This window comes from Ambystoma mexicanum, chromosome 1p (genome assembly GCF_040938575.1).
Source record: "Ambystoma mexicanum isolate Mex_15411 chromosome 1p, UKY_AmexF1_1, whole genome shotgun sequence".
NCBI classification, from domain to species: domain Eukaryota; kingdom Metazoa; phylum Chordata; class Amphibia; order Caudata; family Ambystomatidae; genus Ambystoma; species Ambystoma mexicanum.
In genome coordinates, this window is record NC_090921.1 from 1009916815 (window position 1) to 1009935946 (window position 19132).

Consider the following 19132-nt stretch of genomic DNA (forward strand, 5'->3'; position numbering starts at 1 on the left):
CAAATTAGGCACAAACGCAAACATTTCAAGCAGTAGGAGGCATCCATTTTGTGAAATGGATGAGGCTCCTGTGCTGTGTTAAGCTCTGCCCTCGCGGCAATAATGAAGCAAAAGCCACCTACTGGTTCCTTTTGTTTATTACGGCTGGCTTTTGCTTCATTATTGCCAGAGAGCAGAGAATGCAGTCAGGATCCTGTCTGCTGCTGGTAAGTGCTTTTTAAAAAAAAATTTAGATCCAAAATCACTGTAATTATAAATTCAACATCGTTGTATTTATGATTGCAGTGGCTTTTGTTTGGAGTCTCCCGTGCTCCCCCGAGTTGGGGGAGCCCAGGAGACTCAAGGCGAAAATATCAGCATTTATAAATACAACGTTGTTGTATTTATTATTTCCGTGGTTTTCTTTTTAAGTTTCCTGGGCTCCCCCGAGCCGGTGCAGCTGGGACACTTAAAAAGAAAACCATGGCAATTATAAATACAACCATGTTGTATTTATGATTGTGGTGGCTTTCGCTTTGAGTGTCCCGGGCTCCCCGGCTCGGGAGAGCCCGGGAGTCTCAAAGCTAAAGCCAGCGCAATCTCAAATACAACGTTGTTGTATTTATTATTTCTGTGGTTTTCTTTTTAAGTTTGCCGGGCTCCTCCAGCCTGGGCTGGGGGAGCCCCGGAAATGTAAAAAGAAAACAACTTCAACTGCATTGTATTTATGATTGCGGTGGCTTTAGCTTTGAGCCCGGGAGACTCAAAGCAAAAGTACCAGCATTTAGAAATACAATGTTGTTGTTTTTACTATTACAGTGTTTTTCTTTTTAAATTTCCTGGGCCCAGGAAACTTAAAACGTTGTATTTATAATTTTCCGAAACTAGAAAAGAAAGTCACAGCAATTATGAAAACTCTGCTGGCAGCCGGCAAAGTATTTATAATTGCACTGCCTTTCATTTTATGTTTACTGTCCTTCCCTGGTCTTGGGGAGCACAGAAAATGTAAAATGAAAGTGAAGACAGTCTCCTCTCCATGTTAAGATCTGCTCTGGCTGCAGTAAGCAAAAGCTCCCATTAGGGGGCTTTTGCTGCTCGATTATTGCTGCAAGAGCAGAGCTTAACATGAACAGAGGAGGCTGCTTCAAATCACAAAATGGATGCCCCCATGTTAACACTTTGAGCCTCATTTGCTCAAAAATGTACATAGAAACTTTCTTTAAAAATATGTTTTATATACATTTTTGATTATTTCTCATCTTTTGGGACGACAACATTATTGAGTGAACTTCCGCTTTAAAGATTCGGGGTTGGTGTAATACCTAACTGGCCCTAACTCTAAAGGGATGGTTCCCTCAAATGGTGTTTCGAAGGGCCGTCGATGTCCAAAATAATAGTGAGTCGGTGTCTAAACCTATGCTTGCCCTCACTCTGTACAAAAATGTGTTAGAGGGCTTTTGTCAAAAATGAAAAATAGTGGTCCAACAGAAAAATAGGAATCCAGGGTTGGCTTCCGGTGGTCTTCTTGCCAGGTGTGGTTTTAAGCTCACAAAAAGGAGTTCAATCAAACAGGGCTGCTTGCAAGACCTCTGCCATAGGGTCCTTGCAGTTAATTCAAATAGTTTGTCTCTTTGAGTTCCTTAGGGCTCCCTTCCCCAAGCTTTAACTTATTCAAATTTCAACAGCACAAGAGAAATGTATCACAGTTCCTTTTGAAGCTTCTCGGGGTTCCCTTCCCCACACCTCAGTCCTTTAAACACTGTAAAGAAAACCAATAAGTCTCCAACTTGTTTGGGCCTCTTAGTGTTCCCTTTCCCAAGCTCAGGCCCCGTCCAGCTTTCAACACAAAAACGACATATATCACAGTTCCTTTTAGGTTTATCAGGGTGCCCTTCCCCAAGCTCAGGTCCCTCTAGTTCCAAACACCAATTCAGCTGGCCGGGATATGCCTTTCCTTAAATACAATCCTCTCATGGGGTAGAAAAACGCTTTCCTTTGTACCTTTTATCTTCAGGCGCTTGTCATGCACACTTGCACTGTCTTTTATTCCTTTCACTTTGCTGTGCACATTTGTGCTGTTCTTTTGCACACGGGGTTCGAGCGGCACAACGTGAAACTCTAGTAGTACCTGAATGTTTATTTACATGATGAACCAAGTTGCATCAAGAATAACGCTTACGGATTGTACTGTAATCTACATGTCTAAGCAATAAATGTAATGAATTACTGTATGTTATAACGAAACTGTAACCAAACATAGATATCACAATCAAATGTTATGAATTATCTTGGTAAATAGTCACATATTGTGTAACTAGCCTAGAGGAAGCCATAGTTTGGCGAAACAAGAGGCACGTGCACTAAGAGGATATTGTTGGCTGTTGATCACTATATCTGTATGCAATGGCTGAATAAGATTGCACATTAATGCGCCCAAAATAAATGATGCAACCTTCACATTGTTATTCACCTAATTAAAGCACTTCTAGTTAAAACCAACAACTAATAGAACTATTATTTTAATAACTGATCGCAGGCATTGAGCGCAGAAGTAGAGGGGGTCACCCAGTTAAACCATGTATGTTATTTCAAACCGGAAGGAGCTACGGTCTTCACCCCACCAGATGCTGACAATGTCGAATTCTTCCGAAAGAAAAAATCATTAACATAGACACATAGATTGGTGCAGTAGTACTTGGCAACACACACCAACCCATATTTACCAATGTTTGTTTTTGTAATGCGTCTCAAGATTAGAGACGAACAAGTTACTTGCCAACTGGTAACGTTCTTTTGACTGGATGTTCCACATCCTTGACATGTAATGCCCACAGCTATGCTGCTTCGGAGATTTTTTGGCAGAGGGCGTCCTGTGTCAATGGCGTTGGGTCGATGTCCCTCGAAGGAGGATGTCATGGGATGTTATAAGTAGGACGCACAGCGCCCGTATCCTCAGTTCATGTTTTCCCCTCCACAACGTGTGCTATAACCGCACACCAATCCTCCATGACTGCACATAGCCTTGTGGGAACGTAAGCTGCAATAGCATGGGAAATTCTTCAGAGGGGCAGGCTGGGAGGGCCGTGTGGAATACGTTGGAGGAACATCCAGTCGAAAGAACGTTACCAGTTGGTAAGTAACTTGTTCTTCGAATGGATTGTGTGCTCCAACGTATTCCACATCTTTCAAAGCAGTATCCATGAACGGAGAAGGGAGAAGAATTTCGCTATCCTCAATCAGATGGCAGCACTGCTTTACCAAAAGCCATATCTTGGCCATGGAAAGCATCCAGGGAGTAATGCTTGACAAAATGTGGATGAAGACAACATTGCAGCATCACAAATATTTTTAACAGGAACTCCCCGTTGTAGGGCTGTGGATTTAGGAAGGGTTCTTGCCAGCCAATCTAACATTCAGCAATGGTGAGAATAATCCACCTGGACAAGGTCTGTTTGGTAACAGCCTGGCCCAATCGGTGCCCAGTGTTATCCCACAAAAAGGTGGTCATCCAATCTGACCCTGGACATCCTAGAAATATAAAAGCTCAAAGCTCTCCTAGGGTCCAACCTACGGAGTTTCTCCTCTTCCTTACCAGAATGAGGAGGAGGATAGAAAGCAGGAAGTACCACCTTCTGGCTCAAATGAAACTCAGACACTACCTTAGTAGAAAGGAAGGATGTACCCTCAGTACAACCCTATCCCTGTGGAACACAGTAAAGGGTGGCTTAGACGAAAGTGCCTGCAACTCACTCACTCTGCGAGCAGATGTAAGTGCAATCAAGATAACTGTCTTGAAGGTCAGTCTCAAAGGACAAGAGTTCAAAAGTTCAAACAGAGCACCCATCAAGAATTTCAAGACTAGATTCAGATCCCAAACCGGCACCTGAAAAGGGGAAGGCGGGAACACATTTGTGAGCCCCTTTAGAAACTGGGTAATTAAAGGAATCTTAAAATAAGAACATTCTTCAGACGAGTGCTTGAAAATAGACAGCGCTGCCACGTAACCTTTAATTGTACCCACTTGAAGGCCCTTGTGGGCCAAAGAAAGAACCATCGGAATGGAACACTGAAAAGGATCATCATTGTGTCCTCTGCACCAGTCGGAAAACTTCAGTACAGGGATTTGGTTGCCGGACACCTGGCCGAAAGCAACACTTCCATCACATCATCCGGGAGGTCCAAATCTTTATTTATCAACCTTTCAGCAACCAAGCATGAAGACAGAGTTTTGACCTCTGGATGGAGAACCCGACCCCCCTTCGCGAGAGAGAAGATCCTCTCTGTGGGGAAGACGGCGTGGAGGACAGATGGACATTTCTAGAAGGTCTGGGTACCACGGTGTCCTGGCCCAATCCGGAGCAATTAGGATCACGTGGGACCCGAACCTCCGTAACCTCCTTAGAACTTGAGGACTGACGGGGACTGGAGGAAACGCGTATAGAAGTGGGAATGACCAATCCACAACAAACGCGTCCCCTAAAGCTCCTCTAGGAGGAAATTCCCTTGAGCAATATGTCTCACATTTCCGGTTGGCACAGGTTGCGAACAGATCCACTTGAGGGGTTCCCCAAAGGGCAAAGATCTCGTGAAGGATTTCCTGGGCCAACTCCCACTCGTTGGAGACCACACTCTGCCTGCTCAGAGCGTCAGTCGCCGCGTTCTCCTCTCTGGCCAGATGAATTGCCGAGACTGAGACTCCCTGCTGTATTGCTCAGCGGGAGCAACCCTACAACCCCCTTTTTGTTGAGGTAATGCATGGCCACTGTGTTGTCTGTCATGATCAGGACAGTCTTCCCGCACACAAACGGCAGAAAAGCCTTCAGGGCTAGCCTGATGGCTCTCAGCGCCAAAAGAATAAATTTGTGAAATCGGGACTCCGAGGGAGACCAACGACCGCTGGCGGTCAACTCGTTAGCGTGAGCCCCCCATCCTGTGAGGGAAGCATCCGTCACTACCATCACCTCCGGCCACGGTTGCCAAAACGGCTCTCCCTTCATCAGATTCCCCTCGCTGGCCAACCACAGAAGATCTTGTGAGACCCTGAGCGGAATCTGAAGGAGATCCGACATCTTGCCAGAGAACTGGGACCACTGCGTCCTGAGGGTCCATTGAAGGGATCTCATCAGCAGTCTGGCCGCCGGCACCAGAAAAATGCAGGATGCCATGAGGCCGAGCAACCTTAAGAATTTGAAAGCCGGGAAGTCTGGGCATGTTAAAATTTGTCGACCATCTGGACAATGTGATGAGCACTTCCCCAAGGATGTGTCCAACACAGCCCCGATGTACTGCAGCTGTTGGGAAGGTGCCATATGCGACTTCTTGAAATTGAGGGAGAAGCCCAGCTTGTGAAGGGAGTGGCAGGTGAGGCTGGGATGCTCCAAGGCTTGTGAAGGGAGAATGCGCTCGGATCAGCCAGTCGTCCAGGTAGGGCTAGGCGTCAATCCCCCCTCTCCTGAGATACGCTGCCACCACCACCATGAGCTTGGTGAAGACGCTCGGGGCAGAGGTCAAGCCGAAAGGCAGGACACGAAACAAAGTGCGAACTGCCAACTGCGAACCTCAGTTATTTTCTGTGCTTCGGATGGATTGGAACTTAAAAATAAGCATCTTGCAGGTCCAATGACACTAACCAATCCTGATGTCGAAGGGTCTGAAAGACCTGAGAAAGAGTGACCATCTTGAACTTGTCCTTCCTGAAGAACTTGTTCAAGTGACGCAAATCCAAGATGGGTCTCAGTCCTCCGTCTTTCTTGGGAATCAAAAATATGGCGAATACCAGCCCTTGTTCCTCTCCGCCACAGGCACTATTTCTATAGCGCCTTTCTCCAGCAGGGTCAAGATTTCCTGCACGAGCAGCGGATCCGGAATCTTCAAAGAGAGGTTCTCCAGTGGATTGTCGTGAGGCTGATTTAGGAAGGGTAGGCAGTAGCCGTGGGCTATTGTTTCCAGAACCCATGCATCTGAGGTAATGGCTCGCCACTCTTCGAGATGCTGAGACAGTCTGCCCCCAACCGGCGAACAATGAGACCTTGCCTCACAGCTGTTTCGGAGCAGCTGTGGCAGCGCCTGAAGGCAAAGAGGCAGCTGCTTGAGCGGCTTTGGCACTTCGTCCCCGTCCACCGCGAAGACCCTTACGGTGGCCCCTTTGACTGGCCGCTCCTCTCGCTCTACCAAAAGAGGAGTAGTAATGAAAGGAACCCCTCCACTGCTGTACCCTAGGACGAAAAGGTGGAGGTTGACGCACAGCTACGCCCAAAGATTTAGCAGCTGATTTGGAGGTCTGCAACCTCTCAAGGCTCTCGTCAGCCATGCTGCCAAACAAAGGAGAGCCGTCAAAGGGCATGTTGAGAAGACGGGCCTGCACGTCCGGTGCGAAACCAGACTTCTGCAACCACGCAAACCTGCGTATCATGGTGCTCGCAGCCATGGACCGGCTGACACTGTCTGCCGTGTCCAACCCAGACTGAAGGGATTCACACATGGCATTGCCATCCTGCACAGTAGCAAGGAACCCATCCCTTTCTTCCCCTTCGGGAATATGCGCAGCCACCAGAGAGAGACAATTACACAGAGTGTGGGAAAATTTGGCCAAAGCGCAGGTGGAGTTGGCCGATTTAAGGGCCATACTCCCAGACAAAAATACTGTGCATGCCCACCCATCGAAGCGCTTGTTGTCCCTATCTGGAGGGATGGTAGGGTACCCCGCCGGCCTTGAGGTGGCCGTGGCCGCCTGAACCACCAAACTCTCAGGAGTGGGGTGAGTGGATAGGTAGCTGGGGTCGCTAAAGGATGGGCGGTATTTCTTAATCAATTACTTGTTGACCGCCGGAAGAGACTCCGGGGTGTTCCAAGCAGCAGCCACCCTTTTCTGTAATGCCACGTGAAAAGGCAACACTGGGTCAGTGGACAGACCTTGATCTAAAATGTCAGTCAGGTCATCCTGATCAAATTCAACTGGAGGGCCGGACCACCCCATGGACTCCTTAACCCTCAACATCAACCTCCTATAGGAGGACTCAGCATGAGCCCCAGGCTCAGGCCTGCCAAACTCCATCCCAGAAGAGGTGTCCAGGCCACTGGCGTCATCTAAAGACTGACGCAGATCCTTCATTTGACTTTCCTCAGAGAAAACCATTTCAGGAGCGCCAGGAGCATCAAAAGGCTCCAACTCCACATCAGACCGCTCCTCATCCTCACAAATGTCTTGTAGAGAGTGAAATAACTCCCTCTTAGGTACAGGAGTAGACCAGGAGTCCTCAGGGGGCCTCACAGTCTTAGCCAGAGTCTTTCTCAGAGGATCCACAGCTCTAGGGGCCTCCACCTGCAAATGCAGACCTGTGGGCCCTGATGCATTGAGGGCACCGACGGCTTCGGCATCAACGTCGACAATGGCGCTGAGTGCTCCGAGGGCCTGGTCGAGGGCAAGGCCCTGACAGCCGCACTCGATGGGCGCAGGCAGTGTCGACACCTTCCCAGGCTTCAACAGTCTCGCCAGGGACGAGGACCTCAACCTGGATCTGGCACGTCTCTGGTGATCTACCAGAGACTTGTCCGAACGGGACCTCGACAGTTCCCGATGCTTATCACGGCAACCGTTTGGGCCCAAAGTTGCGCGAACGTCGGACCGAGATAGTTCCCCGCCGACTTCAACAAAGGCGCGGACGGGGCAGTGCCCTGAGATTGAAAAATCTTCAATATTTTCTCTCTGGATGCCTCCCACTCCTCTGGAGTAGAGGATTTTGTGGGACAAGCCACTTTCCTCGCGGAGCCATCATCCGACGAGGACGGAGAAGGCGACTGGTGACGCCGCTTCTGGGAGTGCCTCGACAAGGACGACAAGGAGAACGAGTGGCGGGAACCACTCCGGGACCGAGATCCCCGGGACTCCTTCCGACGGTGAGAGTCACTGCTCGAGTCGTTGGTGGAAAGACCAGTCGACTTCTTGGATTTACAGGGTTTGGATACCCGACCTACCTGCAACTTCAGCTTACGCTCCTGCAAGGCCTTGGCAGTCAACAACTGGCACTTCGAGCAGTCATTGGTTTCGTGGCTCTCACCCAGACACCACAAGCCGATATAGTGCAGGTCTGTGATGGACATCTTGGACTTACAGTCTCTGCACTTTTTAAAGCCTGACCGCAGGGTCGGAGGGGTCGAAGAAGACATTATCGAAGTTGGTAACACGAGGCACGCCGAGTTCTCGAAGCAGACACGTTTGTGGAAAAAACAGAACTGAGGCTACGGGCGCCGTGCATCCTACTTCTAACATCTGATGACATCACCCTCAACGGAGGCCTTCGAGGGACATCGACCCAACTTCATCAATGCAGGACGCCCTCTGCCGAAAAATGTCCGAAGCAGCATAGCTGTGGACATTACATGTCAAAGATGTGGAATAAGTTGGAGGACACAATCCATTTGAAGCTACCTTATAACACCAGTAGGACAAGAAACAACTGAGTTGTTTAGTAACATGCAGTTGTGTCTATACGTCTCACGGTTCAAACACTCAAAAGTGTCCCAGGCACCTAAGAAGAAAATCCTTGTAAATGTATTAAGTGCATGTCAACAAAAACCATGGGAAAATGCATTAACACCACATACACATTTTTGTCTCTTTGGAAGAATAGAAGGTTAAGTAAATGAAGCATGGCAATGATAATTAAGGCACTGATAACGTATTCAGTACTGCTAAAAACAGAATCTGAAGGTTGTATTCCAGTGGTAATACGAGCCAGTCGACCCAAGTTTGGTTGGCCAGTTTTACTTCTATAGGAAGATGCATGAAGATAAAAGGTACATCTGGAAAATATTCTTCAGATGAGGCAAGCACTCCAGTTGCAGTCAGCAGAATACCACCATAGCATGCACAATACTCCAGGTATTGTCCACGGTACAACACCTCATTTCTAATGATATAACCACAACATTTTAAGGATGTACCATGAGGATTGTGAGGAAGGCCACAAGTGTATAAAACAAAAAGGGCAAACATATGTTGAGTAGCATTAATGGAAAGTGGTCAGTGTTGGGGAAGGTACCCACCTTGTCAAGTTTAACCCGGAATTCTCGTCCACACTCGAGTGGGGTGGTGAAGGCATCCAGGTCCTGTCCCCAGAAAGCAAAAAACTTTTCGATGCGCAGACTGCGCAGTGCATAATACCCAGAGTTGCGAATCCCATACTTTTGTCCAACACTCATCACTTCATTGTACACATGTAGGGCATACTGTAGGTGGGGTAGAAGAAAGATCAGATTTTCATCTTCAACAAATTAAGATTACACTTTACATTTGTATGGACCTATGCAAGATTTCACTAGTGTACAGGAAACGATTCAAACATTTTCACCAATAGTTCCACAGCCCAGCAATGGAAACATTATTAGTAATTAGTGGGTAGTTTTATGCTGCTCAAGGTTACTGGCTGACAAAAAGGTAACTGCAGTTTGGGTGGGAGTAGTTTCTTTTTGAAAGGTATGTGAATGAATGCTAAGCTGTTGATTAGTCACTTCTGTCACCACTGTGTCGCTACCAGCAAAAAAAAGAGTTCAGTGTCCAGCTAGTCACACAGATCATAGCACTGAAGTACATGAAAATGCATCTCAGGTAACAAAAATACTTTGGCTTCTCGTTTGAATGTCAACTCTCCCAAAATAGAGCATCCAGGCTTCCTTGTGGAAGCAGTCTATCCTTCACAATCACACGAAAAAGACATTTGGTTCAAACATCAGTTTTCCAGTTAGTACAATATACTGTGTCGAGTTGACCATTTGGCAACATGCCATTAGAATATTACCTGTGACCAGTACACAATCCCCAAACACTTTCTTTTTTTTGTAAAGAGATTTTCGTGACCTACGTGAGAATGTTTATCTTGAGCCCCTGGATGCCACAGCATCTACAAACCTGTGCCTCAATGACCATTTTAGCCTCCTTTTAGCAGCAGGAACAAAGGGGCTGGTGAGGCAGCTTATATCAGATAGAAGCGTTAGAGGAACATAACGTTTTCTCACTTATATTAAGTCAAATGTTGCAACAATGACCAAATCAGTGACCAAGTTGGTATAAAGTAAAAAATATATATATATGTTTTTCAGGTAAAAGTGGCCAAACTGGGCACCGACTATGGAATTTAAATCAAAACCAAAAATTGTTGGAGTACATCAAAGGGAAGGTTTTACTAAATAAATGACTTAAAATTAGTACTTCCTTTAACGCGGCTGCTGGAAATAATTGAAAATTGTCTGACACCAGCAGAGTGAACATACCTGTAAATACTAAGACTGGGAAAAACGTTACACATTGACTTATGAGGATGGAGTTTGGGAATTGTTTGTCTGTTGGTGTCTGTCTATATGTTGTATCTATTTTAAAGGTTTGAAAAAAAAACAATAACATTAATTTAAAAAAATTAAAAATTTCTTTGACAGATAAATACAGATATATACATCAGTTATACAGCAGAATCACATCCTGCCAGCTCTATGCCAGCATGTCCACATGAGGCGAGGGATGTTTCAGCGAAATATAAAACACTTGAGGTTCGCAATTACTGCATAATCATCCAGTCGGAGAGCAAGTGGCAACTCATTCCATGATTGAGGAGCTTCCACACAATGTAAACAAACAATGGCGAGACAATACTTTTGTTGTTCGCAGTTGTCCGCATCTACAGGCATGAACTATTATCATGTCGCATGCTGCAGGTTAGGAGATGGATGGAGTTGAGGAGCCCATGGAGGCTGGATGCAACCACTTGCTGGGTGATGTAAGGGCCGCAGAAAGAAGAGGGGGGGTTCCCCTAGCCAATTTCAAGTCTATAAACCTATATACCGACTTCTGTTTTGGCGAATGTGGTAGCCGCTCTTTACTACTGCATTCTTTTATTAGTTTGTGACCCTTTTGACTTGTCTGCTTAAGGAATCCTCATAACATTGGTATCCCACCAAATAACTTTACATATACAACTAAAGCAAAATACCGACTCCCATTACTGCACCCAAGCAGAGCGTCGGATGTGGTAGTGTCCCCCGCAATCCTTGAATGCAGTAACAGGAGTCAGGGGTTGCGGGGATGTCCCGCACTTACCATTATGGTAAGCACGGGACAAGAAAGTAAAAAAAAATTAAAAAAAGAAAATAAAGCACCCTGCAACGTCAGCTCTGACCCACGTAAGTGGGAGGAACCAACGCTGCAGTGATAGCAGGGAGTCGCCGACACACACAGAAGTGTGCCGCCATAAGTGAGGTGCAGGAGTTGGGTAAGGGAATGCTGGCCAGGAGACGTGGGCAAAGTGATCTATTTGATCACTGTGCAGCACTGTAATTGGCATTGACCTTTTTGTCAGCGCAGTTACTGGCGGCGCAGTGATCACAAAGATACGGCATAGGTCCCTGTGACTTATTAATGGTCATTTTTAAAGGCTACATGTATAGGTAACGGTCTTCTTTTGAATTTGGAAGGCATATTTGCATCAAATGGAATGAGAAATGTGCATTATAAGAACAGTATCTTTTTATTTTTATTGTGCATATTAGCCAAAACAAATTTCGACTTTTTACACAATGTATCAAAAGAAAAAACATTTCATTGTTACAAAATTATACAATCACATAATCAACCAATTTTAAAACTTTAAGTAGTTACACTACTTCCATTGACAAAAAGACTTCATTGCCAGCAATTATTCTTTCCCAAAAGTCATTCTGGTGGGGCCATCTAAAACCTCTGTAATCTCCCCTGAACCAGTTCACTTGTTTCCGAACAGGATAGGATTAAGAACAGTATCTAAGTTCCATCGATAATACAGGCCTCTATGACATGTTGTTGTAGATGTGCGATTGTCAACCTTATTCCACTGCAGAGTCCGCGTGATGGAATAAGATTGTGTAGTAGCATAACTACAGCACCTACTTTCAGTTTTAGCTCATGAGGAGGAATTCGTCCTACAGTGTTTCACTTTTTAGAGACTTAAACATTGAGCTGTTAATTCACTGTTCATTGACACTGGAACTGTGGTGCCCTATGTGAAGAAAAGTGGGGGTCGAAAGAAGTAACTTCAAATTCTCCCAAATGTTTGCGATAGTGGAAGGTGAAGGTGACCGTGTAGAACCGTGCTCATTCAGTTTGTTAAAATGATAGCTATTGTTGAATTGGAAGGGTACACAGAGATGCACATTGCCATTTGGAAAGCAGAGGGTATCCTAACACTGATAAATTGCACCAGCTGAGTACGGAAACATACCTAAGCGAGGTATATATATATATATATATATATATATACATATATATATATATATATATAAATATATATATATGGGATACATTACTCACCGTAATCGTATTTCTGATGCTTGTATCTGCTTAGATTCACATGCTGTGCATAGGCCGACATCTAGTGGAAGCTGCGGAGTATTACAGTTTGTTTTTCGAAACTCGAAAATGGGCGTCGACACAGGGCGTGCCAGTAATACTATCCCTAGTGTGACATCCACTGTACCCAAGATCCCTCACGCGTCTAGGATCCTCAGATTGTATTTTTTCTGACATGAGGTAGCATGAGGAGTAGCGTGAGTACAGATAATCCAAGCAGATAGACAGAAAGGTTAGACTACAAGCAATCATGCGCCTTCTCTCGGAGGGGAGGAAGGGTGGGTCGCATGTGAATCTAAGCAGATACAAGCATCAGAAATACGATTACGGTGAGTAATGTATCCCTTCTGAGGCTTGTGGAATCTGCTTAGATCACATGCTGTGCATAGATCAGCGAGCAGTACCAGAAGAAGGAGGTGGGATGTGAGAAGGGTCATGAGCAAATAAGTGTCTTAGAACCGCTTGTCCCACTTGTGTATCTGCCTTGGAATGGGTGTCAATGCAGTAATGCTGAGTAAAAGTGTGAATAGAGCTCCAAGTAGCTGCTTTGCAAATGGTGTTAAGGGGAACATTTGCAATGAAAGCCAGAGTGGCCCCAATGCCTCTAGTAGAGTGGGCCCTTGGCGTAAAAGGCAGAGTCTTTTCAGAGAGTGAGTAACACAGCTGGATACAGTTAATAATCCACTTCGAGATGGCACCTTTAGAGACGCGATCCCCCTCTCTGCCTGTAGCTACGGAGACAAACAGTTGATCTGTTTTCCTTAGCGGTCTTGTTTTATTTACATAGTAGAGGACCGCCCTACGCACATCTAGGGTGTGTAGTTTCACCTCAGCCGAGCTTTTCGGGTTCTGGAAGAAAGCCGGAAGCTCGATGGACTGGTTTACATGGAATTTTGATATAAATTTAGGTGAGAACCTAGGGTGTGTGCGTAAAACCAGTTTGTCTTTATGGATAGTAAAGAAGGGATCCTGCACTGACAGAGCCTGAATTTCACTGACCCTTCTTATAGAAGTAATAGCTACTAAGAAGGCCGTTTTATAAGTCAGGTGTTTGAGACTGCTTTTATGCATGGGTTCGAAAGGGGGGCCCATGAGCTTGGCTAGCACCACATTAAGGTCCCACCCTGGCGGTGGGTTTGAAATAGGAGGGTGAAGTCTCTTTACTCCTTCCATGAAGGCTTTAACTACTGGTACTTTCCACCACAACACCTTGCTATAGGAAGTGGTGTAAGCCAAGAGGGCTGCCAGGTGTACTTTCAGTGAGTTAAAGACCAATCCTGCATCTAGCAGGTGGAGCATGTATGTAACAATATTGGAAGGAGTGCAATCAACTGGGTTGATTTGTCTACTCTGGCACCAGATAACGAACCTCTTCCACTTGTCAAAGTAACAGTGCCTTGTGTTTGGTTTCCTAGATTCCTTTAGGATGTCCATACACCTCTGTGGCAAATTGAGGTGTCCAAACTCTATGACCTCAGGAGCCATGCTGCCAGGTTCATTGAGTTGGGTTACAGGTGCACTGTTTGACCTTGGTGCTGGGACAGTAGGTTGTACCAGGCTGGAAGTTTGATGGGCTCGCACACCGCCATCCTGCGTAGGTGTGGGAACCAGGGTTGTCTTGCCCACATGGGAGCAACTAGGACGAGCGTCATTGATTCCCTGTTCATCTTGTTCACCACTTTCCTGATGAGAGGAGTTGGTGGAAAAGCGTACACAAACATCCCTGACCAGTTCATCCACAGGGCGTTCCCCTGGGAGTCTGGTTGGGGGAACCTGGATGCAAATCCTGGGCATTGCCTGTTTTCGCTTGTGGCGAATAAGTCTATAGTGGGGAAACTCCACTGAGAGAAGAGATCTTCTATGACCTCTCTGTGAAAAACCCATTCGTGTTCCTCTGGGAGGGAGTCTCTGCTCAGAGCATCCGCTAGAGAATTGAGCTCCCCTGGAACATGTTGTGATGACAGGAAGATGTTCCGTCTGAGTGCCCATATCCAGATTTTCTGGGCAAGCTTGGACAGATTTGGCGAGCGAGTCCCTCCTTGCTTGTTCAGGTAGAACATGGCTGTAGTGCTGTCCGTCCGGATTTGCACTGACAGGTTTAGTAGGTGGGGCTCGAACGCCTGAAGCGCTCTGAATACTGCCAGGAGCTCTAGCGGGTTGATGTGGTTCTTGGCCGCTGAGTGAGACCAGAGACCCTGAGCTGTGTGCTGGAGATGGTGAGCTCCCCACCCCGTCAGACATGCATCTGTAGTGACTACTGCCTGTACTTCGGGATCGTAAAAGGGTTTCCCCTGTGCAAGATTTTCTCTTGTCCACCAGTGAAGGCTTTGTACCAGTGTTGGCGAAACTAGATCGTCCCACTGACCACTTGCCTGAGACCACTGTTTCGCCAACCATTCCTGCATGGGACGCATGCGCAGGCGCGCGTGGGGGACCAGATAAATGCATGACGCCATCATGCCCAGTAAACGCATTGCTTTGCGTACCGTTATTTGTTGACCGGACTGATAATTCGGAATTTGCAGTAGTATATTCCGAATTCTTTCTTCTGAAGGAAAGGTCAACCCCTCCTGGGTATCCAGGATTGCTCCTAGGAATTGTTTTGAGGTGCTTGGCACCAGGCTTGACTTCTTCTCGTTGATTGAGAAGCCTAACTCATGGAGGAGGTCGATAGTCCTTTGAATGTTTGTCCTGCAAATTCCTGGGGTTTCCCCCGTTATGAGCCAGTCGTCCAGATAAGGGTACACTGGGATTGCCTCCCTGCGTAGGTGTGCAGCCGCCACCGCCAGTACCTTGGTGAATACCCTTGGTGCTGAAGCTATCCCGAAGGGCAGTACCTTGAACTGGTAGTGCCGACTGTCCACCTTGAAGCGCAAGTACTTTCTGTGCGCTGGGAACATGGAAATATGAAAATAAGCATCTTTCCTATCCAAGGTTGCCATGTAATCCCCCTTTTTTAGGAGGGGGATTACCTCTTGTAGCGTGGTCATACAAAATTTTTGGGGCTTGACATACTTGTTGGCAGGCCGTAAATCCAATACTGGGCGCATTGTCAAGTCTTTCTTTGGCACAAGGAAGTAAGTTGAATAAATACCCTTGTTTACCTGGTGTCCCGGGACGAGTTCTATCGCGTCCTTTTGTAGAAGAATGGCGATCTCCTCGAGGAGAATCTTCTGATGTTCTAAGGAGTGTATTCTCTGTCGTGGAGGATGGTTCCGGGGACGCTGCAGTAGCTCTATACAATATCCCATGGATACTGTTGACAGCACCCATCTGTCTGATGTGATCCCTTCCCAAGCCTGGGTGAAGTTTGAAATGCGTCCCCCTACTGGGGTTGCGTGAGAAGGGACCCTGAACTGAGCGTCACTGCTTTGGTGGAGGCGTGCCGCCTCCCTTGCTGGGGCTGCCTCTGCCTTTACCACGACCTCTCCTATTACCTCTGCCGTAACCCTGGGTAGACTGTTGGTTGTTGTTCCACTGTGTACCCTGCCCCTGGGAATAGTTAGATCCTCTCTGGGAATTTTGGCCGCGTGGGCGACGAAAATTACTATTCCCTCTCTGGTTAGGGGGTTTATTAGTTAACTGGCCAAGGGATTCGAGTGTCTCGTATTCGTCCTTGGCATTTTTCAGTGCGTCTTCGACCGCCTTACCAAACAACAGATCGGCTTCCACCGGTTTGTCTAACAATGATGCCTGAGTTTCTGCCTTAAAACCAGACTGCCGTAACCACGCATGTCTCTTGATAACAGTGCCTTCTGCTATCAATCTGCCTGCGTTATCCGCGGCGTCGAAGGTTGCTTTCAAAATGCAACCAGACATGGCTCTACCCTCTGCGGAAATCCGAGCTAATTGGCCCTTTAACGGTTCAGGAGCAGAGGCTATGAGAGCCGCGACTTCTTCCCACTGATGGCAGTTGTAGCTGGCCAACAGGGTGGTGGAGTTAGCAATCCTTGCTTGATAGGCAGACGTTGAGGCTACCTTCCTGCCGAAACTGTATAGTTTTTTGCTCTCCTTGTCGGGAGGAGCTTCCGACGAAGACAAGGGTGTTCCAGCCCTCTTACGAGTGTTGGTAACAACTAGGGAGTCTGGCTTCAGATGTCCTCTTATATAGAGAGGGTCAGACTGAGCTGCCCTGAAAAGTTTTTCAACCCTGGGATTGACTGCTCTGGTGAGGTTTGGGTTCACCAGGGACGGATCTATTCTCCGCTGAATGGATTTAAGGATAGGGATGGTCTGGGCAACCGGCCTCCTTTCTCCCACTAACTCTTCTGCGAAGTCCCTTTCCTCCTGTACACCGTGGGTGTCAATGTGGAAATGTTCTGCTGCGCGAGCGAGAACCTCATTTAGGAGGGGCTGGTTATCGACCGGGGAGTCGGTCACCGGGGCTTCGTTCTCTACCGGGGAATCTACTCTGTATGTTTCCGGGTCATCCTCTTCTTCTTCCTGGTCCTCATCATCCCCATAGTAGCCCGTCCCGGTTTGCTCTTCTATCATACCAAATTCTTGGTCTCCACAAAAGGAAGTCTCTCCTTGATACCGTGAGTATGGTGTTGCGTAAGGTTGTACCTCGAAGGGTTCAGACCTCATCGGGGTTTCAAACCGGGCTTTCTTACTCGGGGGGATAGGATCAGTAGAGCCTGAGGGTGTGGCCCCTTGTGGATCATACGAGAGGAAATGTTCTGGATTTTTATCATAAAAATCAGCTAAAGAAGACATTCTTGACATGACCCTATCTATGTCTTCACTGGACCATTTTTTGGAACTGGGAATGACTCTCTCAGAAAGTCTATGGGATTTATCTTGAGTAGCTTTGCTGGTTGTGGACCTATCAGCAGACCTGGGCTTGTCTGTCTGTTTAGGGGGGGGTGGAGTGTTTCACAGGTGTAGATGAATGTACAGGTAGTTTCTTCTGCTGTTTTCCCCACTCCCCGTGCGTAGAAAAATGTTTTCCCTATCCCTTAGAGGCTCCGGAGTTTTTCGACGCCTGGTGTCGAGGATCGGGAGAGGTGTCCCTGTCCTTCGAGCGTGGGGCCTCGCCGTCTTTAATTGCGGGCTCCGCCTCCTGGAGCGCGGCCTGGGGGTGGAAGTCGTCTTAGTCTTCCGACGATCGAACTTCTGTTAGCCTAGGGAGCGAGGCACTCTTGGCAAGAGTGGATGATTGCCTGGTGTAACGCTCACCTGAATCCCTCGGAGGCGCAGGTCCGGGCTGGGAGATTTCAGTGTCTTCTAGGGTCACGCGCAGGCCTCTGATAACACCCTGGATGGGCCCTCTCCTCACCGTAATTTTGACCAGGAGGGTGAGGTGTCTGCAAGTAGGAGAACAAGGGGTTAATGTACGTCTGGTTGGCCAATCTGACTTTCCCCTTTCTGGACTCCCCACGTTTCTCGTAGGCGGAATGTGCTCACCTTAGATAGGTGAAAGCGGAGCTCTCCATCCTGCGTCCGTGCAGGGGCGCTAATGCCAGTTGCTTCACTGGTTCATAACCCAGCCTCTTGATTGCAGAGGATGAAGTCGGGGAGCAAGGCCGTCGTTAACCGCACGAACGGTAAATGCTTGAATATGGAGTCTTATTTATATGTCCCCTTAAATGTCTCTTGCCTTTGCAGGTCCGGTATGCAGATACGGTAAGCGAGAAGAATGCCGGAGCTCGTGGAGGCACGTAAGTAAAAGAATGTTATTCGAAGTTAAATGCACTTCTTAATGTCTCTTTTCCCTTTTTCAGGTAGCCGTAGCAGCCGGCGTTGGAGATGGACGCCGAGTTACGTGCCGGAGTATGGGCAAGCAGATTACAGCTAGAAGACACGTGAGTAGTGATGGCGTACTGTGCCCCTAATGATGTCCTTCTTGTTTTTGCAGGTGCGGTTGAACAGCGCTTGGCGGAGATCGAGACGTAAGTAGCACAGGTAAGCAAATTATCACGGAGGTTCACTAACCAATGTCCTTTGTTTCTGCAGGGTTGTCGGAGTATGAAGAGTGCGGCACGCGGCCTCGGGATGCACCGATGGACGAGGTAAGTGCAGCGCTGGTTTTGCCTTCTCCTAACCTGGTGTCCTTGTTCTCTTTCAGACGCTGCTGAAGACTGGTTTTCCGGGAGGTAAGATAAAGAATTCTTGTTCACAGATGCTGAAGCTGAAGATTCTCTGGAGCTGACACGGTGAGCGTCCTGCTGCTAGTGCAGAATAACGCGAAGCACGTTGCACTGATCGGGTGTGGTTTAAATAAGCCACTGGAGTGCTTAGGTGTCTCCTTCCACAACCTTGCCCAGGCAAGAAAGAAGTTCCAGCTCTCAGAACAGTTCCAGTATCCAGTCCCAGGGAGTGGTGCTGGCCACACCCAGAAGGTAAAGTAGTTCCAGCCAGGAATGGATGAGGATCTCATCCTACAGGTAAGTGAGCAGCATGGTCTGCAGCAGGTAGGTCCACCCAAGCACCATTCCTCTCAATATGAGCCCGGCGCTTCCTGTGCCGGGACTGGGTTCCCTTATGAGCCTGGCGCCACTGGCGCCAGGACAAGGTCCAAAAGGCCCCTGTGGGGACCGGCTGGTGCCTGGAATGGAAGTTGTGACCCTGCTTCCAAGGATGTTGGGCTGGACCTGACTCCTTGGAGGCAGCGGTCATGACACCTGGAGTCATGCGGCGATCTTGATCGAGAGCGCCCAGAGGACACCGAATCGGACCGTTCTGTCTGCGCCTCTTTCCGAGAACTCGACGTTGTCGAGTCTCGGTTGGACTTAGTGTGTTTAGTGTGTGTATTATGTGAAGCGCTTGCGTCGCCGGGGG

The 19132-nt window shown here is 47.6% G+C and overlaps 1 protein-coding gene across 3 annotated transcripts in view; it reads right to left on the reverse strand.

Annotated features, from left to right (window-relative positions):
- The window catches only part of PDPR (pyruvate dehydrogenase phosphatase regulatory subunit), a 1147433-nt gene that overhangs the window by 143826 nt on the left and 984475 nt on the right, over positions 1-19132 (reverse strand). For all 3 annotated transcript variants that reach the window (XM_069655114.1, XM_069655129.1, XM_069655120.1), the window contains one exon: positions 9025-9207. In XM_069655114.1, the coding sequence (XP_069511215.1) occupies positions 9025-9207 (183 nt within the window). The remainder of the gene's footprint in view (positions 1-9024; positions 9208-19132) is intronic.